We start from the raw sequence: 27,266 nt of genomic DNA on the forward strand, positions 1-27,266 counted from the left end.
GACTCTCAAAGCTGGCAGAATCCCAAAGAATCATTAAGTAACTGAAGGAAATGTACAATGACCTATGTTCAAGGAGAGGGAAATGGGAAAGTCTGGTTTTTTTTTTTTTGTTTTGTTTTGTTTTTGTTTTTGTTTTTTTTTTTTTGATTGAGTTCCATTCTAGTCAGGGATCGCATGATTGCATTTTGCCAACAAAAAAGTCTTCATTTTTAAGCACACAATTTAAATTTACTTTTATTTATGAGTATGTGTGTATATCTGCTTGTCTGTATGTGCACCAAATGTGTGCAGGTGCCCCAGAGAGGCCACAAGAGGATGTGGGATCCCCTGGAACTGGAGCTAGAGGAGCTAGGGTGCCAGCACGTGGTCCCGGGTCCTCTTCAGAGGCAACCAGTGCTCTTAACTGCTGAACCACTTCCCCAGGCCCGACAGTCGTGTTTGTAGTAATAATGGCTAAAGACGAAACAGAGGGTTTTCTAAAGCCAAACCTCATTCCTTTGGCTGCAGTCTTCCTACATGGCAAGGAAGGACATCCGCAGGGGTGTGTCTTCCCTGTGCAAGCTGGGCTTAAGCAGCCCTGACACAGGAGGGGGAGAAGTCCCCAAGGGGTGTCTGGCAGGCGCAGCAATCTTCTCCTGGGGCGGGACTACAGCATTCTCCTCTGATTTGGCAAGGGGCCACTCCTCTAGCCACCCTCCTCCCTAATGCTGTTGCCCAGCCCCTCTGAACCGCCCCCTGCCACCACCCCCTCCCCCCCAACTCCAAATCCAGGGAATTTCCCCAGCATCTCCAAGCTTGAGTTTCCTGCCTGGAGGAAGAAACAAGCGCAGATAAAAAGGGGGTACAGCGGATTTGAGAGCAACACAGTGCTCTAGAGCCACCTCCAGCATCTCTAGAACTGGTGCTCCCTAGTCCAGGATCTTGTCCACAATGAGCCTCCTGCCCTGCCGTTCTGCCCACATCCCTGGAGGTTCCCGCTCGCTGTTCGCGGTGCTGTCGTTTCTGCTGCTGCTCACACTGTCGCAGCATCTAGCTGAAGGTGAGAGCAAAGAACCTGCCGTGTGCACGGTGCCTGACACACCCCCGCCGGCTCGTCACCGGGCCCCAGGAGCTGGGAAAGGGCTCTGCCAGCACCTCCTATAACCCTGTCTCTTCCGCAGGAGGTCCTTCCGCGGTCTTAACCGCCACAACGGAGCTGCGTTGCGTTTGTTTAACCATAACTTCAAGAGTTAATCCCAAAATGATCGCTAATATGGAGGTGATCGCTGCAGGTCCACAGTGCCCCAGGGTGGAAGTCATGTAAGTTCTGACACTGATCTGGTGGGAGCAGGTGACCTTGGGAGAGGGAAGTCCTCGACCCCCACTCCCTCCCCCCGGGGTCGGGTCTTCAGTCACTTTGGCTCACTTGTGCATCCCCTTTTCTCTCTGCAGAGCTAAGTTGAAGAACAAGAAGGAGGTCTGTCTGGACCCAGAAGCTCCTCTGATGAAGAAAATCATTCAGAAAATACTGGACAGGTACTTGCTACCTTGATCTTTGGGGGTTTTAGTCTTTGCAGACTGGCAAGGTCTTTGTTCTCCTGATACCATTTGAGATTCCGGTACCACATTCTAAACTGGGCTTAGAATCGACAAGGGAAAGTTATTCTGCGGTGTTCTGGGGAATCTTTATTACAAATTCCACATCTTTGAGCAATATCCAGAACTCATTACTGGTGGGGGGGGTGGTGGTGAGGAATTTTAGTTACTGATATAATTATTGTCTCAACAGTGGAAATAAGAAAACCAAGAGAAATGCACTTGCCCTGGAAAAATCACCCAGTACTTAACAGAAAAATCTCTGAGGACTGGCCCCATTGAAGACAAGAAAGAAGGGCTGATTTTTTTTTCCCCTAGTAATTTTCTTTGTGAACTCCTGGCTTTGAAGAGGAAAGGGAAGCCGCTGTCCCGGCAGCTTTCTGCTCAGTTCAGGAGCGTATTTAGCAAAGCACATCCCATTCTTGTCTACTGTCTGTTACACTATTGGGAATTGTGGCATTTTAGCTTGTAAGTCAAGACTCTTTGGTTGTTAATTTTTTACAATGTTTTGAATTGAAAGTGACTATTGCATTTTGTCTCTAGAAAAAATATATATATATGTCTGTTTATGCATGTATATCTTGTAGTGTTCATAGGAAGGCTGTGGAATTAACATATGAATGAAGTTCTTTTAGAAGTTGTTGATGGGGACACCTTCATCCTTTCTCATATGAAATGGGAACTGTGTTGCTGTTGCTGCCTGTGTGTGTTCATCTTTCTTACAACTGAGCCTGGGGTGGTATATAACTTTATGATATTAGCAAGCTGGTATGCCATGCAGAAACCTGTATAGAATACATTTCCTTATTTAGAATTTCTAAATCTGTAAGTTCTAGAAGGATTGATGTATTCTCATCTTACAATTTTAGACATTTGATGTCTTCTTAGTATGGCATAATGTCATGACTTATCATCAAACTTATTGTGTGCTATTTATTGCCTAGATGACTAGTATTATGATTCGGGTCACTAAGTGCATGTTATAGGTAGATGAAGAAGATAAGAAGCAGGTAAATTCCTGTCTAGTTTTCATAAAAACACATTTAACAGCTATTTTTAGTAAGAGAAACTTTAGCAAGTATCTATACTCGTAGAGTTTTGAAAACATGCTTAACGAGTTTGAATATGAATGCATCACCTTGCCTTCTCCAAACATATGTGCATTGTTAAGGTATTTAAATGTCTACAGTCTTTTTGAGAATTTGATGGCTTCGTTATGAGGAAATTAATGTATGCATCATATCCATTATTTTAAGATTGTTCTTTTTAAAGTGCCTCATTTGCTTATGTTACTTTTGTTTGGAGAAAAAATAAAGTATCTCTGAATTTCATTCAGGTCGTTTCTGATTTCTTGGCATGGTGACTCTCATTATCCTGAATTCTACATTCTTCCCACGGTTAACTCTGCAGCTCCCTGGCCTGAAGGAAGGCCACATTTCCTTAGTTCCTTGCACTACTTCAGCCTTTTTCTAAGCTTATGCCCCTTTTGCTATTCCTGAAGGACATCAGTAGTTTCAGGGGACCTCAGAAAACACAAGGATGATAAGATGTCTTCATATTTGCTCCAGCTCAGTTCTCAAGCGAGTCCCCAGCCTGAAAGACTGAAAGACTGAGTCCCCAGATTCCTGTTTTTGGGAGGCAGTGGAACCTTAAGAAAATGGGGCCCAGACAGGGGATTTAGGTCATAATGGACATGCCTTTCAAGGGGACATGAGGACCCTAACCTTTACCTTTGCCTTTCTCCCACTCCCACGGGTGAAAAGGTCTATCTCCTCCACCATGCACTCCTGCCAGATAGAGTGCCCTGCCAGAGATAAAACATCAAGAACCAAAACCCCAAACCTTCAAAATGTAGCCAAAAATAACTCTTTTTTAAACCCTTTTAAAGTTCACCATGGAAGATGTCTGTTCCAGTGACACAGAGCTAACTAGCCCACTCCGTAGTTCCTAGACCTAAAATAAAAGGTACTAAACTCCAAAGAGTCAGGCTGCCTCTCATCGCAGGCTGTTTTCTTCTCAAACTTTGCATCTCCCTCACACTCTGTGATTGGGCGTTTGGTTCTCTAGTCAGGCTTAGTCTGTTTCATTTGCTATGGCTCTGCCCACAGGAGCAGAATTACTCATCCTCCAGAATCTGGCGCCAGTGGTACCTTTTTCGTGACATCTTTCCTTACCTTTCTCAGCTCAACATCTTTCAGAGACTAAATGACTGAGTTACAATAGATATTAATGTTTGCTTGTGGGTTCCTCCATCCTAATCTACAAAGAATTCCCCTAAAGCAACCACCATATGTATCCTACCTATCTGTGTATCCCCGATGTGCGGCACAGACTAAGTGAGCTAATAACGTCCTAACCCAAGCAATTAGATACTGTCCTAAAGTCGGCAACCTGGTTTGTGGTGGGTGTTGATTAACCTGCGTCTTTTCTCTTTATCTACGGGAAAGTTCCTGACCCATAACATCTGCCCTAGCAGTTACCTGGCAGACCTCCATCCTTTTTCCCACTTCCTCAAAACAACCTCTCTCAGCCATAGAATTTTTCCTTTTTCCTTTGTAACATTTTGCACACCAAAGTATTTAGTGCCTGTCTATTCTAGTACCACTGTAGTCTTTGTGAGGGCGAGGACAGTATCTATCATTTCATCACGGTTCCTAAGAGAGAGCTGAGGACATGGTAGATATTTAAATAGAGGCATGATATAGGCCCAAGAAGCCTCATTTTCTCTCTAACAATAAGATAGTAATTTGTATAAATAGCCCATTTTTAGGTACATACAAAAGAATACCAATCTAACTCATACACAAATATATATCTGATACAATTAAACTATTATATATACTAATATTGGGAGTACTTTCACATATTAGTACGTACTAATATATTATTAGCTGTATAAAAGCTTTGGTTTTTCTTGATCACTTAATCTCTCTCATTACATATAAAATATCAACTCAACTGATGTATTTTCTAGTATCATATCCTCATATGCCTGTGTAAAAGATAGAGAGGAAGACAGAGAAAAAGACTCACAGATATGAGACAGCCTAGAATAGTTTTAAAAAGTATGATTTGTTGGCAAGATTTTTAATGATATAAAAAAGTAGAACATACTCTTAAGTTAAAAAAAATATTAAACTTGCAGAGTAGCATCTTTAATCTCTCAAACAATACATTTTATTAGCTCATGAGTTATCGGAAATGTGAAGAAACAAACCAGACTGTTGTGGATACTTGAACTCTAAATTCCAGTATTTGGAGCAGTCTTTCATTGACATGATCTCTGATTGATTAAGTGCCTCAGAGTGATACAAGCAAACATAGCAAAGGTGCTTGAACGAGGAAATACAAGTTTTGTGAACAAAGCACACAGCGGCATCCTTAGAGAACACATGCACGGGTGAGGAGAGCCCCGCCCAGAGGGTGTCTGCAGAAAGAAAGGTGCTTCCGGAGCAGGGAAAACCACGTCCTCCTACATCCAAGTGGGTGCTTTGATTCACACGCGCTGTAGCTGCTTGAATGGAAACAGCAACGCCTATGTTCTTAGCTAAAGCAGCAGCTTAGTTTTTGCTTAGTCACCTGCATGGTCTTCTTGTTATTTTACTCAGATGTGAAACTTGGAAGTTTAGTTTCTTTCTAGACCACTGACACCCTGGGATTTGTATTGCCCTTGGGATTCTAGGTGTCATGGCCATTCTACAACTGGTCATTCTGTAGAGAACAAATGGGATTCGGTATACTACCAAGGTGCAGCTTATGCAGAAGCCCCAGTGACAGGGGACAGGCCACTGGCCAGCTAGAGTGTGGGAAGCCAGCCTTGCCATTCTCCACATTACCTCTGTCTTGCTAAAAACCATTAGACTACATTCCTAAAGATAGCCACTAAGGTCTATTGCCTTTTTCGGCCACTGTCTCTTCCTGAGACTGACCATCAAGGTCCAGCTCTCAAAGTATTGAGGTTCAGCAATCAAAAACCCCCTTTGGCTCACCTAATTAACATGATCAAATAAAATTAAACACTTCATCCTAACAGGGTTTCTCATTTTCCCTTTATAATCCACCATTTTCCTATGTGCTATGTCTATCTCCTCTCTATCCAGAGGCAATCCTTTGTCCTCTGGGGCAAATACCTCTTACCCCTCTTCCTTTCTCTCTCCCTCTCCCTCTTCCTCTATATCTTGTCTTTGTCTCTTATCCCTGCCCTCTGTCCCTGTGGGGCAAATAAATCTCCTTTGTGCTGAGAACTTGGTCTTGGGGGAGAGCCTGAGCAGATTCTTTTTCTTTCAGCAACTACGTCCAATACCAGTTGATTCTTCCAACACACAAACCAACACACAAAGGCTGAAAGCTCCTGGGAGAGATTAATCTAACATTGATCATCTAAGGATATAGCCCCTCGATTCCTCACTCCGATCTCTAAATACTGCTTCACGCTTATCTCTCTGAAACTCTCGCACACAGTAGGAATTAAACATGTGGTTGGCTAAAAGTCAGTCTACATACCTGCCTTGGCTCAGGCAATTCCTTCTCCAGTTTCTAGCATCTTTCATTCGATCTGCCAGATTTTCTTGCTTGCCTCTGAGTGTGACACATTTAATTCCCAAAGGTATGACAGACTTATGGTAAAATATGACTAGTGGTTTTGTGTTTCTAGCCTGGATTTTAATGCTTCTACGAGGAAAAGAATTTTTGTGAGTAAACTCTCACACACTTAACTTGAAAATCCTTCCTGGATGTTGCGGAAGGAGGAATTTACCACATAGAGAAGCACCTGGGGAATTCTAGTCACCCCTGTGACTAAACCACGGAAGAGAGGCAGAATGTGCATCTGGTCTGGGCTGACACTTATTTCATGCTTAGTAGAATTAATTCCAGTATCCTGAGAGGGGCCGTTCGTATCTCAACTATGAAGAGAGAAACATGACATGGGGAGATCTACAGGTTAAGTCTAAGGGTTTGTTTCTATCAGTATCAGGATCTTGTTTCAGAGACTCTGCCAAGATACTCCATCCCCATGCCCACTGTGGAAATGATCTTGATGAATGTGTTTCTCACATGTATTGCAATGCTTGACCTGATCTACCTCTCAGTTGGATGGAAAGAAGCTGTTGGTTCACTCGTCTAAAGGGACGAGCTACTCCCCTTATATGGCTACTCCCCTTTATAGCTGTCATATAGTACGCAGCCAGAGCCATTGCCTTTCAAGTCTAGTTCCGAGTATTTCTAGGTGTCAGCCTTGACATCACATCCCCCCCCCCCACACTATGAATCCTGCCTCACAAGCTCTGAGTTGCCCTTAGTTTCCTAAATCAAATTCCTAGTCACAGTGAGAAAATTTAGATCGGGACATTAAAATCCATATGTAGTTTTAAAATTTATGTTACTTTGCTTGAATGATTTTAGTACTCTAAGGATTTATTTCTAAATCATGTTATAACACTTGAGAAAAGTCTATACTCTATATAATATCTTCTCTCAGTTATGTAGTAACATTATCAAATGTGTACCAATTATCCCCCTATAACTGTTTGTCAAGCAAATCTCATTATGTAGCAGATCAGAAATTGTGCGTTGTCCTGGCTACGGGATGATTATGATATTCAGCCTCCTAAGGTCTTTTCATAGAGAACATATTGTTCCCCCACGAAGAGACAGTTTTTCTTTTTCAAACAAATATCACATTTATTCATTCTGTGGATGTGTGGGGAGGTCAGAGGACAACTTTGGGGAGTTGGTGTCTCCTTCTGCCACGTGGTTTCTAGGGATCAAATGTGGGTCATCAGACTTTGGGGTAAGTGCTTTTGTCCACAGAACAAACTCGCCAGCACAAGACAATGGCTTTCTAAAGAGGAGAGAGGCATCGAGTAAAGAGAGGGGAGAGGGAGAAGTCCCAGCAGCCAGCACCAGCCCGCACCCAAGCAGAGGCAGTCATTTTGAGTTTTCAGTGGTGTGAGTAGTCAGTTAACCAGATCCACACCCACTAAAGGAAGCCTGGGGAGAGGACAAGAGCCAAAGCTCAAGTTTGATAATAACAAAACCTTCAAAAGAAGAAGAATTACTCCACGCCAGTAAATTAAGAGTGCACTTGACATATAGCAAAAACAGAATTAGTGATTCTGAGTAATAATGAGTTCTCAGGCTCCGAAGCAGTCTTAGGTTACAAAGTCTTCACCCGATGACTGCAATGGATGCTCAGGTTCTGAAGAAGTCTTAGGTTACAATGTTACAACATGATGACTGCTCAGGGAAACTGAGTCACGTTCATGCATTTGGTGCTCAGCAAATGCAGTTATTAAAAGTAAATTTTCTCAGGCCTAGAACACATAGGACCACTCCCCGGGTAGCAGTATCATCATGAACATCATCTCCTCATCTGCACTTCCCTGGGCAGCCAGGGGAATCCTCCGCTTGCGAGTGCCAGCGCTGTTGACATTTGCACAATTTCTCTCAACTCAACATGAAGTAGGAAACAATTGCTTCCGGCTCTCACAGAAAATCTTTTGCCCGCCTATGATCTCAACTTTAACAAAAGGAAGTTTTTACTGACCTTAGACTCTTCCGTGCCAAATGCTTTTATACCCGCTTTTCAGGTGATCGCTTATTTCTGCACTACATGGAAGAGCTATCTGAGAGAGAACACTTCAAAAAACTCTGTGTTGAGCAGAGCTAATATGTGTGTTAATTTTAACAAATAAATGATCTCCCAGAACCCATAAAAAAGGAGCTAGTAGATAGGTTTTATTTTGGGTCCTAGAAACTAGCTTGTTTCCTGAAAGATTGCTATTTATAAGGCAACTTAAGGGGAGGATAGACAAAAATAACTTACCACACATTTTAGAAAATGGGGGTGATAGTGAAAGATTAATAAAAGAAGCTACTAAGTTACTTTAAAGCTAAGCACCTCTAATATCTATTCATTTTCTAGTAGCTCTAAAAATTATAATTTCATATAAACTAGCTGCTTCTAATCAGTTGGCTGTTATAAGATATTCTCTGCACATTTTCACAGTGAATTACCATTGTTTTCCATTTAAACAGGAGAAAGGGGTTTATACAAATCACAGGCATAGCAATCGACAGTAACGGTAGTGACTATAAAGCATTATTTAAAGTCCCGATGCTTTGGGAAAATATTTTAGGTCTTTCGTGAGATAGAAAATGTTAAAAGAATAAGTCACACAAGAATATTGTGTCAAGCACATAATATGTGTTTAGTATCTCTTGAACAAGCAGACAACAGATGTTTTATATCAAGACTAATAAAGCTTATAAAACTTACACGGCAATTGATTTGTTGGTACATCCTCCGAAACCTTATTGACAGTGTCCGCTTTGTGATAAGATTTTCTTAAAACAGGTCATTATGGTGTGTGCCTGCAATCTTAGCACTTGGGAGGGTGAAGAAGGACCATGAGTTCAAGGCAACCCTAGGCTATAAAACAGCATTCTCAACCTTCCTAGTGCTGACCTTTTAATGTTATTATTCGTGTTACGGTGACCACCCAACCATAAAACTATTTCATTGTTATTTCATAAGTGCAATTTTGCTGCTATTATGAATCATAGTATAAATATTTGATATGCAGGGTATCTGATATGTGACCCCCGTGAAAGGGTCATTCGCCACCTCCCCACAAAAGACCGAGACCAACAGTTTGATAACCATTGTGATATAGCCAGTGTGAGGCCAGTGTGGTCTGCATTGAGCAACTGTATCTTGCACCCAAGAAGAAAGAATTACAAAAACCTTACCAATCGAACATGGAAAGAAGTTTGAATAGTGTTACATATATATAAAAAGTGTATAGTGAAGCCAATAAATATTGTCAGCCACACATAGGGTTGTTTGTAGTGGCCAGAAAAATGAAAGATCATGAATAATGTTAAAATCCTTTGTATTCCACTCAGAGTTTTGGAATATGAGGAACGTGTGTAATGACCCATATAGAATCATTCATTTCCTTGTGCAGAAATATCTTTCTGTGCATATGTATTTAATGTGTATCTCTATAAATATATACATACATACATATATATAAATACAGATAGAATAAAAATGCCAAATTTCTATTTGGCAACGGTAGCTACTGATGGCTACCGTTGAAAAACAGTTGTATGGAGTAACTATGAAGAGGAAAGGACATACTTAATTTTCATGTATCTACGGTGTATGAATATTTCTTTAAAAATAAAAGAGACAACAAATATTTTTATCTTGACATTCACACACTTATACAGTAGAAACACGTAGTTTATTGTATAAATATACAAGAGAGTGTGTTTATTTATTTGGATGAAGTTGCAAAAGAAAATTTACTTAAAAGACAGAAGGAAGCCCATATTCACATACCCAAAGGAACCCATTTAGTAAGTGACTCATATTTCCTCTCTATGTGCCAAAAGAATTCTGACATTTATCGAAAACCAAGACAGGAACTTTCTTTGTCATTTGGTAAGGGAAAGGCAGCTCTTTTCAAGGAGTTATGACTGAAAGTAGGGTTGGTATCTTTTAAGCCCCCCAGACTGCTCTGGAAGGGTGTGGCTCGTGACTACCTGCTCACACAGAGAAAATGCTTTTAGCAGTTTGTCCTCGGTCTTACCTCTAAGTCGGGTGCTTATACATCCGTAAGAGTCAGACATCGAGAGTGACAGCAGGAGTGGGGCTGAGATGATGCACAGCTTGTAGCTAACTCTGCAGGATTATTAACCTGCCTGGTCAATGTGGGCTGGGCACAACTTGACCATCCTTTTATGGTCACATCAGCGCTACAGTCACTTCCCCTTCCCCACCTCTTTAGCAGTATAAAAAGAGGTGTGGAGGCATATCACACCACATAGCAGCAGGGTTCCAGGCGGCAGCTCATCCTCACGCCGAGTCTCCTGGCTGTGGAAGCAGGTTCTAGCTCAGTCTTCTCCACCATGGGCTTCAGACTCAGACCGACATTCTCCGGCCCCGGGACCAGCCCACTTCGTAACCTACAGGTGTTGTCACTGCTGGTCCTGCTCCTCACTGTCCTGGTTCCCACGACAGTTGGGCAATGTAAGAGAAATTCAGGGAAAGGTGAAGGCGGAAGGCCACTTACCTTCAGCTTGTGTCTGCGCAGCTTGTGGTGTGTGTGCAGGAGGTTGGAGGCATGCACAAAGTGACTGTACTGAGGCTTCCGGGTGTGGCGGGTATGATGACCAAGAATTCTAAGATATAGTTAACGGGTACTTCAGATGTGGAAGGCAATCTGCAAGCTTTGTTAGTGAAGGTTTGCAGGTCATATTCACAATGTCTGTGTGAAAGAGAGACAATTACTTCCAATCTCCAGGTAAGGAAAGGAAGAAAGATATTTTCTAATCAGTAATTAAGTCTTTCGTTCCAACGTAGTAATTGATGTGGACCCGTATATTGAATTGCGCTGTCAATGTACGAAAACAATCTCTGGAATCCCACTGAATAGAATTTCTTTGGTGAACGTGTTCAGGCCAGGAGTCCACTGTGCCAACGTGGAAGTGATGTAAGTCCCTAGTTCTTTGTTCTTCTTGTCATTAGGGAACCCTTCGTCTTTACCTGTCCTCTCTTCTCCATCCTCAGGGATTTGTTGTGAAAGAGAGGCTGCCTTATATGAAGATAATAATCCTGTTCTCTGTTGCAGAGCCACACTGAAAAGTGGAGAGAAAGTCTGCCTGGACCCCAATGCCTCTGCCATCAAGAAAATAGTTATGAAGATATTGGAAGGTTATTGACCAGCCAACTGTGGACTTTCTGCTAAACCATTTTACTGTGCAGGAAGGGCCGGGTTTTGAAATCTGAATGTTCTAGAGTCATTTTCCACCTTAAAATTGGGATACACTTTTTTGTCTCGGAGCTCGCCTTGTGTTCTGAGAAGGTATATTAAAGGCTGTTGCAAAGAAGATGAAAGTGAGCTGAGTTGGAACTTGCAGTTGATGGGTTATTTCTGCAATTCTTGGCTAGACATTGTGCTGTGTTTTGCATTTCTTTCTTTGAAGTTTTCTTTCCAAGTGCATGATATCAAGTTTTATTTCTGTAATTTTTGAATTATTTCTTTTAGGTTTGAGTTTATAGGTTGATCACTTTCCTCTTCCCTTTCCCCCTCCAAAACCCTTTTATGTACCCTCCCGGTTCTTTTTCATACCCATGCCTCTTTTTTCATTACCTGCTGTTATACACATATATGTATATGCATATTTATTGACAGACTTCACAGCAGTCAACACTAATCCTGGATCCAAGCAGAGCATACTTGTTCATTGCATACTTGTTTGCAAGAGTTTTGCCATTGTCTCAGCCCAAGAATGCCTTGTTTCCAAGCAACCTCTGCAATGTTCTCTAGTGTTTGTTTTAACCTTCAAATTGAACATAATAAAGTCATAAAATATAAGTTCTATAAGCAGTGGTCATTTACTTTCTAAAAAGTCTGCTCAACACCAGCAGCACTGAAAGTGTGTGACGAAAAAGGGATTAACACCCTCTGGTTTTTTAAAACTTCACCCTGTCTGAAACATTGAAACATGTTAGATAGGTCTTACCTGCTGCTAAATCCTTTAGTATATTCTCTCTCTCTCTCTCTCTCTCTCTCTCTCTCTCTCTCTCTCTCTCTCTCACACACACACACACACACACACACACACACACACTAAACCTGGGGCATCATGTAGGGTAGGCAAGTGTTCTACCACTGGGCAACATTCCTAGGCCTCTATTTTAAAAAACAAATATTTGGTATTTCACAATATTTTCACTAAGTTGATGATCTGTGCCATTTCTAATGTCAAACACTAGCACGAATTTATTTCTTAAAAATGCTAGGCATATTAAGTATTCTATGTGTATTAGTTACTAGACTCTTCATCTCTAAAATGTGAATGCTCTCTTGCCTGTCTAATAGAGCTGGTGTGAGAAAATGCAAAGACTTTTAATACCGCATATCACATAATAACCCACTTAGAAATGGCAGCAATTGGCTATTAGCAGAACTACTAGCATTCCCCACATTATAGGGAGGGAGAGAACAGAGGCTTCCTTTGGGTTGGAAATGTAGCTCAGTGACAGAGCACTTACCCAGGATGTGAGAGTCCCTGGGTTCAGTTCCCAGCAGGGCTAAAGGAAACCTGCTGTAGCGCATAAAACGATCAGAGTGCATATTCGAATCCTGCTCTTTGGCCTCAGGAGCACAAGGCTTTCATTGATTTACCCTTCCCTAAGGAGTCTATATTACACGTCACAGCATGTTGTTGGCGCACAAGACACCACTTGTGATAGAACTCTACTTCTGTGTACTAATCAATACTGATCATGGAGAGAGAAAGAATTTCATCTACTCCAATCTGCACGTGGACTTTGGGGAAACACTTATATGCTATGCATGTAGGCCACTCAAACTCTGCGTGACTGGAGAGTCCCCCTTTGCGTCCCCTCACGGGCTGAGGCTTGGTGCCTAAGGGTATTTTGCCTGGAAAATAAACACTTATCCAGTAAAAACCACACAAGTGTCCATAAACACGTGACGAAGCAGAAAACGGAGACAATTTTCACTAGCTCTGCTCCAACAACGAGAAACAGCTGCAGCATCCTGTGCCCATGCTAGGCAGTCTCCCTCCCCTGGGAGTTAGCAAGGCTGGTCCCAACATGGCAATGCTTATGCTATGCTGATTTTTCTGGAGATCAAAGTATCTTTTGTGGCTGTGTACCTGCACTGGATTATTTTCTTTGATATTTTCTTTGACTGACAGTATTGCCCTAATTCCTTCTCTCTGCAAACGCTGCAATCTGGGGCTAAGCTGCACAGAGTGTTTCTTTGTTGTCCATGTTCAAACCCTCTTATCCATTCCTTTTGATGCTGATCCAGCAGGGGCCTTGAGTTTCAGTTCCCTAAATACACAGAAATTATGACATGTTTTGCAGTAGCCATCGTAGCCGATGCTGAGTATTCAGAAATGTATGTTCCAGGGAATTACGATTGGCAATATCATGATCCAGGATAGGCAGATAAAGGGCCACATAATTATAACCGTATGTGGCATAATGCAATACAGAGACTTCCAACGGTCCTAGCAAACTCTCTCTCTCTCTCTCTCTCTCTCTTTTTGCTTTTTTCAAGACAGGGTTTCTCTGTGGTTTTGGAGCCCTAGCAAACTCTCTTATCAAAGTTATCCAGAGTAGAGATGAATAGAGAAATAGCTAGACTCAAAGATGTCATCAAAAAATGCATTCAAATATAACTGGTGATTTTTCCGAAAAGAGCAATGAGGACAACGGACCTTGCTTCCTGCAGTAGATGGGACAGTAGTTAGGAGATTAGGGAAGGCTTCCGTATAAGGATGAAATTCAGAAGTCTTTGCCCAGACACTAACTTTAACCTTGCTGGTGGCAGAAAATAAATTTCAAACCACACATCTCTAACCACACGGTGGTCAAATTCACAGTAATCAACAGGAAGAGTGACAGACAAGAAAGTTAGGAGAGGACAGGCAGCTTGGGGTAATGCAGCTGGGAGTTGGGAAGGCAACAAATTGGTCCTGAAGGTACATGCTCTGTAAACTGTATGGTGACAGCAGAAAGCTCTGTCACAGGCAGCACACCATTTGCAAACTTCAAGTCCTACTCTTTCTGACTCTGTCATTGTTTGTATGAGTTCACATCAGAGAGGGAGCTCCTGCTACCAGCTACTAGTCAAGACAGCTGACCTCAGCTTTTTATTCCACTCGGTTTTGTTTTAATCTTGGCTGGCCAGAGCCCAGTTACTGTTCCCCAAGTGTCTTTGCTTCCGCAGGACAGTTCCTCATCCTGTATCCCAGGTTTCCGGGCTGGGCTGCCAGTGGAGATAAAAAGTGCCTGGAAGATCTCCGGAACCACTGGCCTGTGCTTAGAGCCCCAGGCCCCAGTAGCCCTGTGCAAGTCCTTGGATCTGGTACCACCCTCTTGATATGAGCGCTGCTGCTGTGTTTCGAGGCCCCCGGCCCAACCCTGGGCTGCTGCTTCTGGGCCTGTTGTTTCTGCCAGCTGCGATTGCCATCATCACTGGTGAGAGAGGGTGAAGGGATCCTAGGGCCAGGGAAATGGGTCAGGAGCCCCAGGGGTGGGGAGGTGAACTCCTAGACACCAGTCGTACTGTATTGGCTTGCCAACTGTGCTTCACTGCCCACCTGCCTTCGAGGAAGAGGTGATGCTACAGCCAAGGGTAAAGAAAAGGTCCAGAGGTACAACTGGCCAATGATGTGGTCACCCATCACCACCTCCTTTACTCCTCTCTCCCTTCTCCCTTTATGCCCTCAGCTAGTCCCGAAGAAGGCGATGGAGGTCCTCACTGTATGTGTGTGAAGACCATCTCCTCTGGGATCCACCCTAAGCATATCACCGCCCTGGAGGTGATCAAGGCAGGACGCCACTGTGCGGTTCCCCAGCTCATGTGAGTCCTGCCCACACCCCTAGGTCTGTCCTCTCCGCTGCCTGTTCCTTTCTGTCTCTTCCCTTCTTCCAACCAAGGCCCTGAAGGTTGCCTTCCTTCCCTTTCCCCTGACAGAGCCACTCTGAAGAATGGGAGGAAAATTTGCCTGGACAAGCAAGCACCTTTATATAAGAAAGTAATCAAGAAACTCCTGGAGAGCTAGGTTCTAACTGCCTAAATCTGCCATGTGTTATGTGGGATGCTGGAGTTTTGGCTATTTTCAATCTAAGGGCAACCTTCCAATGTTTATATTTTCCTTTGAGACTAAATAAATACATTAAACCAAAGTGTCATAAAGTCAAATCATTTCTTTGTACTAAAATTAATGTTGACACATCATATGTAAGAAAACAGCTCCAGGACTTTAAAGAAATACATTTTGAAGAAAGATTTGGCCTAAGAACCGAATTTGATTGGTATCGTGGGTAATATTCCAGCTGATGAATATTTGCATATTTACTCAATTACATTGTCTCATAATTACAGTTTAGTTTTGTGTGGTGATCAGCTTTGTCAATAATTCATTCCCAAGTTGCCTTTAAAAATAAGTACCTAAATCAAGCTTTGATTCTGCTTCCTTAAGATTTATACTCTATTATTATCATAAAATAACAAAACAAAACGAGAAAGAATGCATAATGCTAATATGCCAATATTTCCAAGAAATTATATGAAATTATATTTCCATTTATTGGTTATTAAAGAATGTTTATATTTCTAAAATCAAAATATTAAAAACAGCTCCTGTTCTCCCATTATTGCCTAGAAGGGTTCTTCACTTAGCAAATTACAGTTCTATCGTGTCCGATAACATCTGTGGCTGTTGCTCTAAGTGTGTAGATGTCCTAGGTAGACTGTCTGTAGTATTCTTGGCTTCAGAAGTACCTTATTTGTAAGCCAATTTTCCTTAACAACCCATGACATCAGAAATATTAGTATGATATGATAAGCAGCCATGGGAACCCAGAAGTGGTACCAGGTGATGTTTTGCTTTTGTTTTTTAAAGAGCAGAGAATTTTTTAAAACTTTTTATTATTATTATTATTCTTTGCTTCTTTCACATCTGGTTTCTGCTACTCTGTCGATGATGGGCCTTCACTGGACTCCTCTTGATTATCCTGTTGTTGTCCTATGTCATGGAGATCCTGCAGGTTTGTGTCTGCAGGACCGGTCCCTTCACGTGCTCCAGAAGATCTCAAATGGGGTGGATGTTGGGACAGGCCAACTCATAACCCTGGTTCTGAGCCTGTGTGGTTGCAGGGTTGGGCAGCTCACCAGCTCCCCCTGTCCTCACCACCAGGGTGAACTCTCTAGCATAGCCCTGGCTGGGTCACCCCTTGCAGTGATGAGCAAGGGGTGGGGTCGGTTCTCTTGCTTTCACATCCTTAGGAACACTCCTCCCACACCTACACCTCAGGGCCAGCTCTGCTGTGTTGCTCAGGTGTGGCATATAGGGGCTACTCCCCTGAGCGCTGCTGCTGCTGAGGGGTGGGAACAGTTATTCCGCTCTTATGACCTCAGGGCCAGCTCTCCCGCCTGCCTCAGGCATTGACAAGGGAGGGAATCTCTTCCCCACCCATGGTGTCACATGACGGATAACTAATGGGGACAGCTCTCTCATGCTCACAACTTTGGGGCTGGTTTACCCACACCCCTGCTGATGGGTTTGGCTTTATCTTGCTGCCCAGGCAAGGCGCAGGACCCGCTCTCCTGAATGTTGCAGTTGGTGGGGACACGGGCAGCTCTCCTGCTCATATGGCCCAAACCAGGTGGTTTTCCGCTCATCCTTCAGAAGACAGCTACCACATACTGGAGTGTGGAAGATGTTGTGGTGTTTGTATATTGGTCAGGTATTGTGTGTTTCCTCTCACTCCTGGTCTCTTACAAAGACCTTTGTATATTCTTAGAACCCCATTGGTTAATCTGGGATATACATTTTAGCTCAGTGTCATCATACTGCTGTAAAGCCTTTGTGCTGTGTGAAATAACATTCACAGAGTGTGGAAATGTTGGGGCTGAGAGTGTGGCTCAAGTTGCCTTAGTGGGCAGGAAGGCAGAATCCAATTGACCCAAGGAAAAGCTATAGATGCTTGCTCATGAGTGAATGCATCTTCAACCTTCCATGACAGTGTGGAGTTAAGAGAAAATAGGGCATTTGTAATCTAGTCTTTTAAGACAGAAGGTCACTCTAGAATATTGAATAAATGAAATTATAGTTTGTATAAGCAGCCAAGGTGTGCACAAGTGTCTGAGGGGAAAATTGGGGAAGAGCGATCACACAATTATTTCTTGGTGATTTTAGCCTTCACTGTCACTTTTAAGCACTGCTACCCAATCTATCTTTCCCAACACAGACACAAGCATGGCATTTTCCTTCACAAAATGTTGGAAAACCAAAGCCCTTAGCTTAGCACCTAAGGTCTTGCCACAGTCATTTTGCCCTTGTACCTCAATGTCCCCATCTGTGAAATGGGGTATTAGGTGCCACATGTAAGACACTTGCTGTGGTTCCTCATGAAGTCTGTGCTTGAGAATGAGTGAGGCCCGATGTCGTTGCTATCAGTGTTCGTCTCAAAGCATCATTCCAGCTGCTTTAGAGCGTAAGCATTGGCTACAGTCACAGGAAGAGCTTTTCAAATCAAGTGGACCTGAGAGAAATCACCGGAAGTGAGATGAGAGTGAAATGCCTGGTTTTGTTTATTTTCCCTTTTGCTTCCTGGCTCTGGCATCCTCAGTAGACAGGAATCTATTTGTCAAAGGGCCCAAACCAGTTTTACAGAGTCGACTAGTGCTGGGTGCTGGGGCCTCATAAACCCTTGCTTCAGAATCACCCTGGTCTAAGGGTCCTGGGAGCACATTCAAGAAATCCCCTTTACCAAGAAGGGCATTGGAAGAGGACTTCATCACCTGGAAAACCCAAAGATATGCAACACATCCTGCTTCTTCAACATTTATGCTGCAATAGAGCTGGATTGTCCCTGTAATCCCCTGCCTCCATCCTTGCAACCCAGGTGGCACTGGAGGCAATCAGCTGGAAATATCCACAAACTCAGCCTTCACTGCGCTGTCATAGCCCCTATGGGCCAAACAAAACCACACAAGCATGAGCTGCTCTCCGCAGAGCTTCGTTTCCGTAGCCTTCACTTTTCGTCCTCCCTTCTCAGGCTTCCGTGGTTAAAGACAAATTCCTTTATTAATGAGGATGCATTGACGGGTTAGCTGGTTTTAAAGATATGTTCATTATGGCTCATAGAGAGTAGACAAGAGAGGGAAACATTTTCAACCTGGAATTTTAACATAAATCCTGGTGCAGATAATTCCTGGGCCTGAGGATGGTGTTTTTCATTCTTGGTAACAACTGAAACACTTAAGAAACAAAGCCACAATGTTTTTCTACCGTTTTACAAAATATTCATGAGGCCCTACTGATTGTGAGTCTAAACTGTCTTTCTGGTGAAAAAATAAAAGACCAACTTTTAATGCAGTAAATACATGCCATCTTATGCTTCTGTAACAAAATACCACAGAACCCTAATTTATGAGAAATGAAATGCAGTTGGCTTCTGCTTCTGGAGGTTTTGAGATCCAAGATTGAGAGGCTCTATCTGTTGAGGGTCTTCTTGCTGTCTCATAGCCTCCTGGAAGGAAAAGGAAGGAGGAGGAGGGGGAAGAGGGGTAGGGCGAGGGCCAGGAGAGGAGGGAAACACTCTGACCTATCCTTCTCAAGGACCCCCCCCCACACACACACACTCAGCTACAAGGACCCTTCTCTAATAACAGCATTGATCCTCTCTAATGCCCCTGCCCCACAGTGTAATCAGCTCTTAAGGCCCTGGCCTATCAGTGCTGTTGCACTGGGGATTAAGTTTCCAGCATGTTCAAACAACACTAGAATAATCTTCCTCTCTGAGAAACACAAGGCTGTGTAAGTATTCCTTTATCCTCAGAGTAGCTCTTAATTTGCACTGCTATCCACGGGCACTTTACATTGGTCCATGGGCATCTGGTGTCTTCCCCCTCCTTATGTTTCATACAGACGACTGCCTGACAGAGTACCAGTAGGTGAATATTCTCCAAATAATAGTTCCCAAGAGAGCAACACGAGTGATGATTCCGTAATGGCGCAGTTGAGGGCAGAAGACAAAGTTCCTGGCAGGCAGAAAGTCAACCGAATATAGTGATGCTGTTGTCAACCGCTGACCTGTGTTCAGAGAGTGGACCAAGTTACTCACGACATTGAGTACACCCTTCCCCACCACCACCAGTGGTTTTGGTTTTGTGCTTCCATTCATGCCACGCCTGTTTTCTGAGGCATCTGCCAAGCAGGACATTTGCCCCTCTGCATCCCCAATCACATGCCAGTACTGTACCCGTGAACTCAGCAAACGTTCTTTGAAGGCCGGCATTTTGAACACATCTGCAAAAATCAAAGGCAAGCCACTGTTTCCCACCTTCCAGGGCAGTTCCCAACACACGTAACTGTGCCTTAAACGTCTTCATTGTCCTTAACTAGTCAGAAATGTCTATCCAAGGACTAATTCGGTTGCAAATCAGCATTGCTTCAGTGCTTTGAAGTCAGTATCAGCTACACACCAAGTCTCAGAAATAGGCCAAGGATACCTCCCTTGGAACTCCTCCCACCCTTTCTCCCCTTTCTTTTTCACTTTTCCTGATTAAATATGCATTCATTAAAAACCTGTCTGAGCCCCACAGTCCATTCCTAGTGCCCAGAAACAAGAAACAACAAAGGTTTTTTTCTGATCAGACGCTGGAAGATACTGAACATCAAAAAATACACTTAAAAATCAAGTTTTTATGGTGATTCAGACTTTTTCTAGTTGGAAGTTAGACAGCCATGCAACGTATGCAGTTCTCATTTCAGGTTTATATAGTCAGCTTTCAAGTTTCTAAATTTCATTTATATAACATCACCGTCACAATAGTGCTGTTTTGATTTCCAAGAGAAATCTCTTACGTAATATTTTCCGAGAGAAATGTTCTCACTTCTTTTCTGCTGTAACATTGGCAATCCTGTTTCTCCATAACCTACTATAAGGTCACAGTCTCATGTATGGAGTGGCTATCCGTCCCAGGCTAGGAGACAAATGTAAGGATTGCTGCTTCTATGGATTTAAAGGTTGCACAACAGTCTAACCTTCAATTCCTGCAAAGCACATGTTTTCAAAAATGCAAGTTTAAACAAGAGGGTGATTGTGTTTATTGTATCAGGCTGCAGCATTCCTGTGTTTAAAACGTTTCAATTTTGATTTATGGAGATTTCATTGATTCAAATGGCATGCTAATGAGAAAATAGTGATGGTGTCAACACCACCTCTTCGGGGTTTTGCTTCATTTACAAAATCAAGTGATTTAGATGCTGTTATTCCTAGGAGCCAAGTCCTGTTTCCTTCACAAGTGTTGGCGGGTTTACTACATGCTTCATTCTCTGGCAGTTCCTGTGGGTAAACCAGACTCTGACGAGACACTGAGAACACGCATTTACGTCAGTGTTGAGTTGGATTTGAAGACCATTACAGCAAATAATTTTTTTTTGGTTTTCTTTCAGTTACCAGAAAATACATGAAAGATTCAGACAGCGTGATTAATGTCAAAAGCAAACTGTTTAATTCTGTGAAACACAATGAAGTGTTCCAACTAAGGCAGAAGATATTTTGGATTTTCATATTTGAGTAAGCATGTCCTCAACAAGAATCTGATTTCCTTTCTTGATGCTGGCTGGTCGAGCATGCGTGTTTCTTCATTTCATTCGGGTGTTGCTCTAAGTTGACTTAGGAGCTTTTGTAAATTATAAATTTTAATAGATATTAATTTATAAATTTTTGCTTTATAAAAGTCACAAAACAGTGCAGTGTCTCTAAATTCTTTACTAAGTTCCCCCAGTGTGGACATTGTGCGTTACTATGGACTACTGGCCAAATTAAAGAAACGAACATGGACACACTATTTTTATGTGAATTCTAGACTTTATTTGGACGTTGTCATTTATGTCATTAGTGTCTTCTTTCTATACCAGAAGTCAGGGCAAGATAAGACATCGCAGTTATCATTACATCTCCAGAGCTTCTCAGTTTTTCCTTATTTGTCATGATTTTGACAGTTTTGAAGAACACCACTCAGCTTTTAAGTATTACTCATATTGGGTCTGAAGGGAGAGGGAGAGACAGAGAGAGAAACGCAGAGGGAGAGGGGGGATTAAATTTGCCTCTGATTAGATTTGCTGTTAGAATACCAGTGCTTGCCCTCCACAGGGAGTCGGAGCAGTGAGTACAAGGGACCTTGCTGACAGCGGCCAACTTCTCTAGCTTGTGAAGGCGCGTATTTTCAAGCTTCTCTGTGGGAAGGTTGCTGCTCCTGCAGACTTGGGCAACCCGAGAAAATATAACAAACTGTACCATTGCTGTAGGAGAAGAGTCACGCTGTTACAGAAACACAGCTATGAACTGTACAACCATTCGCTGGGTTTCCTTTTAGAATAAGTAAGTTTGTACCACTCAACAGTTTATTTTTTATGATTTTTATTGAGCTCTACATTTTTCTCTGCTCCCCTCCCTGCCTCTCCCCTTCCCTTCAACCCACTCAACAGTTTTTAAGTTGCTGTTCTACTTAAATTACTAATTACATATCACAGAGATTTTTGTCTTTGTCTTGAATTCCATGCTCAATGACCCATGTTAGGGAAGTAACTTCACCTTGAGGCTTTAGTTTCTTTTTAAAAATTCAATAAAGATAACAATAATATTTGCTTTAAAAGTGTTGTTTTGAAGACTGGCTATGCCAATATTTGTAAAATGCTTAGAAGAGCCTAAGACAAATTCTGTGTGCCTTGGGAAGGGTATAAGGGTTTACTAATGTGTGTGTGAGGGTGTATGTGGGGATGCGTTTGTGGCAACTCAGTAAAAGAGACAGCATGTTTCATGTTTACCCAGAATCCTGTAAGCTGTCATAAGCATTGTATTTATCAAGGTGTGGAAAACCTCTAGGCCTGTTCCTGCTCGTTCCATACAGAAAAGTTAAGAGAGAACATCCTTGAACGACACTTGTCTTGCTTGCCAAATGTGCTAGTGCAATGCTAACACAAAACCTGTGGGAGCAATCAACCCACATCTGATTTGACTGAAGGATTCCAGGAGACGGAGCCCATACCCAGCACTGCCAGAGGACCCAGAAACTGAGACTGGAGAACACAAGTGCATGGGGTAAAACCAGTTACTATTGTTTTACAAATCAAGGACAACAGTTTGCCTCTTAGGTACCTTTTGCTATACCCATAGATCAGTGTCTTATTCAGCCATCATCAGAGACGTGTCCTCCCTCCTACAGCAGATGGTGGGAACAAATACAGAGACCCATTGCCAGACATTACATAGAGAATGAGAGATCTTGGAACACACAACTCTGTACAGGTTGTCTCCAACCAATCCCTCACCTCAGGGCTCAGAGAACCCAGAAGAAGAGGAAGCAGAAAGAGTGGAAGAGCTGGAGGATGGAGGGTACCAACAAAACAAGACCCTCTACACCAGCACGATCAAAGCTTATATGAACTCACAGAAAACACTGGTGCAGCATGCCCAGGGCTTGCACACGTGTGTGCCAGGTCATCTGGGTAAATATTGGGGCCCCCAGTTTAGAGATTTTATGGGATTCCTGAGTGGGGAGAACTAGTGGGTCTCTGTCTCCTGTTTCTTCTTTGGGGATCTTTTTATTCCAGAGAAATCTGTTTGTTTTCTAATGAGATACAGAAAGACAGTGAATCCTGATGTGAGGGGAAGAGGGGAGGAAGAGACGAAGGGGAAACTGTAATCAGGATATTTTATGTAAGAGAAGAAATCTATTTTCCAATAATAGGAAATAGCTATAAATTAAATCAGATAAAAAGAAAAAGATACGATCTTTCTCTCACTGAATGTGGTTATATTTGAACTTGACGATTGACACTACTAGAGCTACCTTGTGAGATCGGCCATCTAGCCTTTGGTGTCAATGACTTTCTGAGTAGCGGAAGAGAAAAGAAAAAAGACCAGCTGTTCATCACCTAACACAGCTCCTATTCCTGTGGACTCCCAGCAACAAGTGTGTGATATATAAAAAGGAGATATAGAAATGATATTCATTAGATACAACTATGGAAAGGAGAGATGGATAGCATAATGAAAAACATAAAAATAAACAATAAAAAACTAAAAAAAATGAGCAAAGAGTCTAAAGAAAGAACTTGAATCAAGCGCAAAATTAGGGACGTAATCTTGGACAAGGTACCTGACCTCCTTAAGTCTTAATTTTCTTATGTAAAAGTGGAATGTAATGATCCCAACATTTTCCAAGGACTAAATATAGTAATGCATTAAATAAGTTACATAATAAACTAATAACCAAAATTTTATAATAGATGTATTAAATATTACAAATTAATATAAATTAGATAGAAATGTGAAGAGAAAAAGTTAAGAATGGTTAGGAAAAATAACCCATGCCTTTCTGGCTTTATAAATCTTATAAAAATAAGCACGTATTACAGCTACAATTAGAAATTTTTGTGCCATATCTTTCAGATTTCAAAGAACTATTTCCATATTTTGGCAGATTTCCCATTAAACCTTAGAAAAACAGTGGCGGCAGGAAGAGGAGGCCCAGTCAAATGTGTGCTATTCATCAGCTAGTCATAGATTTCATATTTTCCTGTCTCATTTCCCTTTCCCTGATCCAAATTTTAATCCTCCTGTAATCTTTCTAGTTATTCTTGAGGGGTCTTTTTGAAAGGCAGCTGGGGCGGGGATTGGTTAGCTGGGGGCAAGAACAATCAGAATGCACTATACCAGGATTTTATCACCAAAGAACCAAGTGAATTAATACAAAGATTATTAATCTCGTGCATCCTTCCCAATAAATAAGACAGTTATTTACTCAAACTTCCTGTTTATAGACCAAATGAAAGTAGGGTGACAAGATAATTCAATGGTTTATCCCTCTCATCACACACACATGCACACAGACGTACACACATGCACTTACACACAAGCACACACACATACACACATGCACACACACACACATTTAGAATCCGTCTAAATGCACCCTCCAGTAGAATATACATGGCCATTTTTTTCCAGAAATCCCTAAACACAGTTTATTTTACTTTCTTAGTAAACCTTTGAATGATTATTTTAATTTAGAACTTTTTTTCAGCATTGTTAAGTACAGCAGTTGTGTGCCTGTAATACCAGCACTTGGAAGGGTGATTCAGGAAGTCTACCACAAGTTCAAGAACATCCTAGACTGCATGGAAAGTGCCAACCCAGGTTGGGCTACAAACAGAGATCCTGTCTCAATCAATCATTCACTCACTCAATCAATCATTATTATTTTATTTTTTTTTTAAATCTGCCCACTTCTAGCTAGAGAACCTTCATGTTCCCACCTCCATTAGCGCTTGGTGCTGTGTAGGTGTCCTTTCTGCGAGGAACTGGAGTGACGGGAAGAGTAGGAAAGGAGATGTGGAAAGTCCTGGAGAACACAGCTCTGCTGAGTGTGCTGCCCAACACCTCTCCCGCACACCTTGACCAAGGCTTCTGTTTGCTGGTGTTTCCACTCTGAACACCGGTTATGACCAGCAGTTTCAGGTCCCGATGCTGTGGCCGCGATACGAGCAATCTACACTAGGGTCTGCCTCAGCATCTCCGTGTTAAGCGGCGTATTGCTGCTGCATCCTAGGATGCTCTGTGCGAGACTGAAAGGGGCAAACGGAACAGCGTGAAAGAAAACTTGGGGAAGGCTCTTTTCTGTTAGATTTTAGTCTTCTTTCCTGGAAAGAGCTACATGTTGGGGCTGTGTTTAGGTGATATTGGACACACTTGTACCTGTTTTACTTATTTAGCAAACATCTGTAGAGCACCATGCTGGCACTTTTCAAATGGAGAATTCCATCTAGGTCTCACGCCCACACTGAGACAGGCATGTGGAGGCTTGTTAGATGCAAATGGTCTGAGGGAACCCAGTCCAGGCAGAGCTCTGTGCCCTGTGGGGATCTGAGGGCTCTGGCTCTGGTCTGTCCTGGTTCCCTGGGTTGTGTGGAACACTGTCCTAGAGAGGCGAGCCTCTAAAACAGGGAATTCATTTTCCCTTTTTCCACTCTTATTATGTCTTTGTGGGAGAAGTTTAAGCCAACGTTACTCTTAAAACCTCTGTACCCTGATTTGAATCTAAGTTTTCTAAAACCTATGGCCGAAAATGATGCAGACGTTAAACTGAAAGATTATGAAATTCTCCATCATGAGAAAGACATGTCAGTATTTCCAGGAAAGATGAGCCAACACCCAAGAGACCTGAAGCAAAGGGAATGGGAATTTAGGTGCGATTTGTTTTCTCTGCCACCCGCCATCAGGTTTTTCCGCTCCCAGGAGGGCCTGCATGCTGAGTACCCACTAGGTGCTGCATGCTGAGTACCCATAGGTGCTGCATGCTGAGTACCCATAGGTGCTGCATGCTGAGTACCCACTAGGTGCTGCATGCTGAGTATCCACTCCCCACTGTGTCTATGGGTTCAGTTTTCCAAAGAGGCCGAGGAGGTGAGCGCTGCAGTGCAGCCATCCTCTCCCTCCCCCAAAGCCTGAGCTTGGGCAGTCGTCCCGAACTAGGATCTCATCTGAAGCCCTTGTGTTAGGAAAAGCAGATCTCTGGGCAATTTCAATTTCAAAAGTTCTAACCCCACAGAGGGAAGGAGGAAATTTTACAGGATTCATAATCAAGAAGAGGTCGTGTTACAGCCCCGTCCCCCTTCCCTGAAGTGAACACAAGTTCAGCTGTGGATGCTGATCTCTGTTTCCACTGAGTTGAAAAGACACTGCAAATGTATTTTATTCCCTGTGTTGGGATGCCTTGTTCAGCCTTGGTATAGGTGGGAGGAGCTTGGCCCTGCCTGGACTTGATATGCTAGGGTTGCTGATTCCCATGGGAGGCTTTACCCCATCTGAATGGAGACAGAGTAGGAGTGGATGGGGGAGGGGAGCAGAAGGTAGGTGGGGGGAGGGAACAAGAGGAGAGGAGAGAGGGGAAATTGAGATTGGAATGTAAAATAAATAAAAATGATGAATAATAGAAAAAATATAAATATATATTTGAAAAGATGAAATGGTGGAGCAAAAAAAGTGTCCCCTGAAGTTTGCAGGGCTGGCTGAGTTTTTAATAAAACTGATTTCAGAAGTATATGAAGTTTGCACAATTAAAAAAATATGGAAAGGCAAGATATCATAGGGTCCTGTGTCTCCATGCAAGTTGCAGTTTAATTCACAATAGGTAAGATATGGAAACAGCTCGGTGCCTACGAACAAAGGAGTAGCTACAGAAAACGTGGTATGTGTGTGCACAGTAGGGGTTCTATTCTGACCCAAAGAATGGAATACTGCAGAACATGCCAAAGGAAGACAGCCAGTTTCAGGAAGACAAATATCCCACTTTTCCTCCCATGTGAGAATCTAGATTTCTGTATGTATGCATATATGACACACAGAGGGGAAATAAGGGACCTACTAGAAGCAGGGGTGGGGAGCAGCAAGAGCGGAGGGCAGGAAGGTGGTGTGTGTGTGTAGGTGTAGGTGTGTGTGTGTGTAGGTGTGAAAACGTCAAACTAAAGCAAATCACTGGGGGTCCAACTAAGGTTTTGGCTTTAGAACTTCACCTTAAAAACAACTAAGGACAGAGACAGAAAGGATGTATGCACAAAATAAACTGGTAAAAAGCTCGGTTCTCCCAGTTCTTCCTGAACAGCAAATCCTTCAGCCCCAAACTCTCATGGAGCTGTTTTTCCGCTATTGGCCTTTCGCCACCCAGTGGCGGATTTATTTCTACCTTCAACCTCTTCTCTTCCTTCCCTCCACCTCCAAGGCTTCAGTCCCTCCATAAAGGTCACATCGCAGGGGGTCACTCCAGCGCCGGCCATACTGTCCTTTGCTGCGGGTTGGGGCTGGGGGATTGAGGCAGAACTCGAACATCCCATGCTGCCCAATGGGCAAGCAGGATCCAGGACCTGAGGGAGAAGTTAGTATAGTAGCACGCGCGTGTCCCCAACACACTCATCCTACGAGCTCAGGGGTGTGGCTCTATCTTTGTTCTGACACAGAGACCTGAAGCTTTAGGAATTTCCCCAGCCCTGGGCTGGGGCTTTTCCTGCCACCATGCATAAAAGGGGCTTGCAGGGCCCTGGAGCCCCAGATCGCACCACAG

The 27,266-nt window shown here is 42.9% G+C and overlaps 3 protein-coding genes across 3 annotated transcripts; all 3 read left to right on the top strand.

The window, feature by feature from the left end:
- Window positions 1–814: 814 nt before the first annotated feature.
- On the top strand, window positions 815–2,848 carry LOC130876179 (alveolar macrophage chemotactic factor-like). The gene is made up of 4 exons (XM_057772630.1): window positions 815–1,039; window positions 1,161–1,299; window positions 1,432–1,515; window positions 1,769–2,848. Exons 1-4 carry the CDS (start codon window positions 931–933, stop codon window positions 1,824–1,826), a joined length of 390 nt encoding a protein of 129 aa, XP_057628613.1. The 5' UTR covers window positions 815–930; the 3' UTR covers window positions 1,827–2,848.
- A 7,576-nt stretch (window positions 2,849–10,424) lies between these two features.
- LOC130876278 (permeability factor 2-like) lies at window positions 10,425–11,963 on the top strand. The gene is made up of 3 exons (XM_057772774.1): window positions 10,425–10,615; window positions 10,949–11,078; window positions 11,217–11,963. The coding sequence occupies exons 1-3, from the start codon at window positions 10,495–10,497 to the stop codon at window positions 11,305–11,307; spliced, it is 342 nt and encodes a 113-aa protein (XP_057628757.1). The 5' UTR covers window positions 10,425–10,494; the 3' UTR covers window positions 11,308–11,963.
- A 2,378-nt stretch (window positions 11,964–14,341) lies between these two features.
- LOC130876272 (platelet factor 4-like) lies at window positions 14,342–15,336 on the top strand. The gene is made up of 3 exons (XM_057772771.1): window positions 14,342–14,605; window positions 14,858–14,990; window positions 15,105–15,336. Exons 1-3 carry the CDS (start codon window positions 14,509–14,511, stop codon window positions 15,190–15,192), a joined length of 318 nt encoding a protein of 105 aa, XP_057628754.1. The 5' UTR covers window positions 14,342–14,508; the 3' UTR covers window positions 15,193–15,336.
- The last annotated feature ends 11,930 nt before the right edge of the window (window positions 15,337–27,266 follow it).

The sequence above is a fragment of the Chionomys nivalis genome, chromosome 6 (assembly GCF_950005125.1).
Source record: "Chionomys nivalis chromosome 6, mChiNiv1.1, whole genome shotgun sequence".
NCBI lineage: Eukaryota > Metazoa > Chordata > Mammalia > Rodentia > Cricetidae > Chionomys > Chionomys nivalis.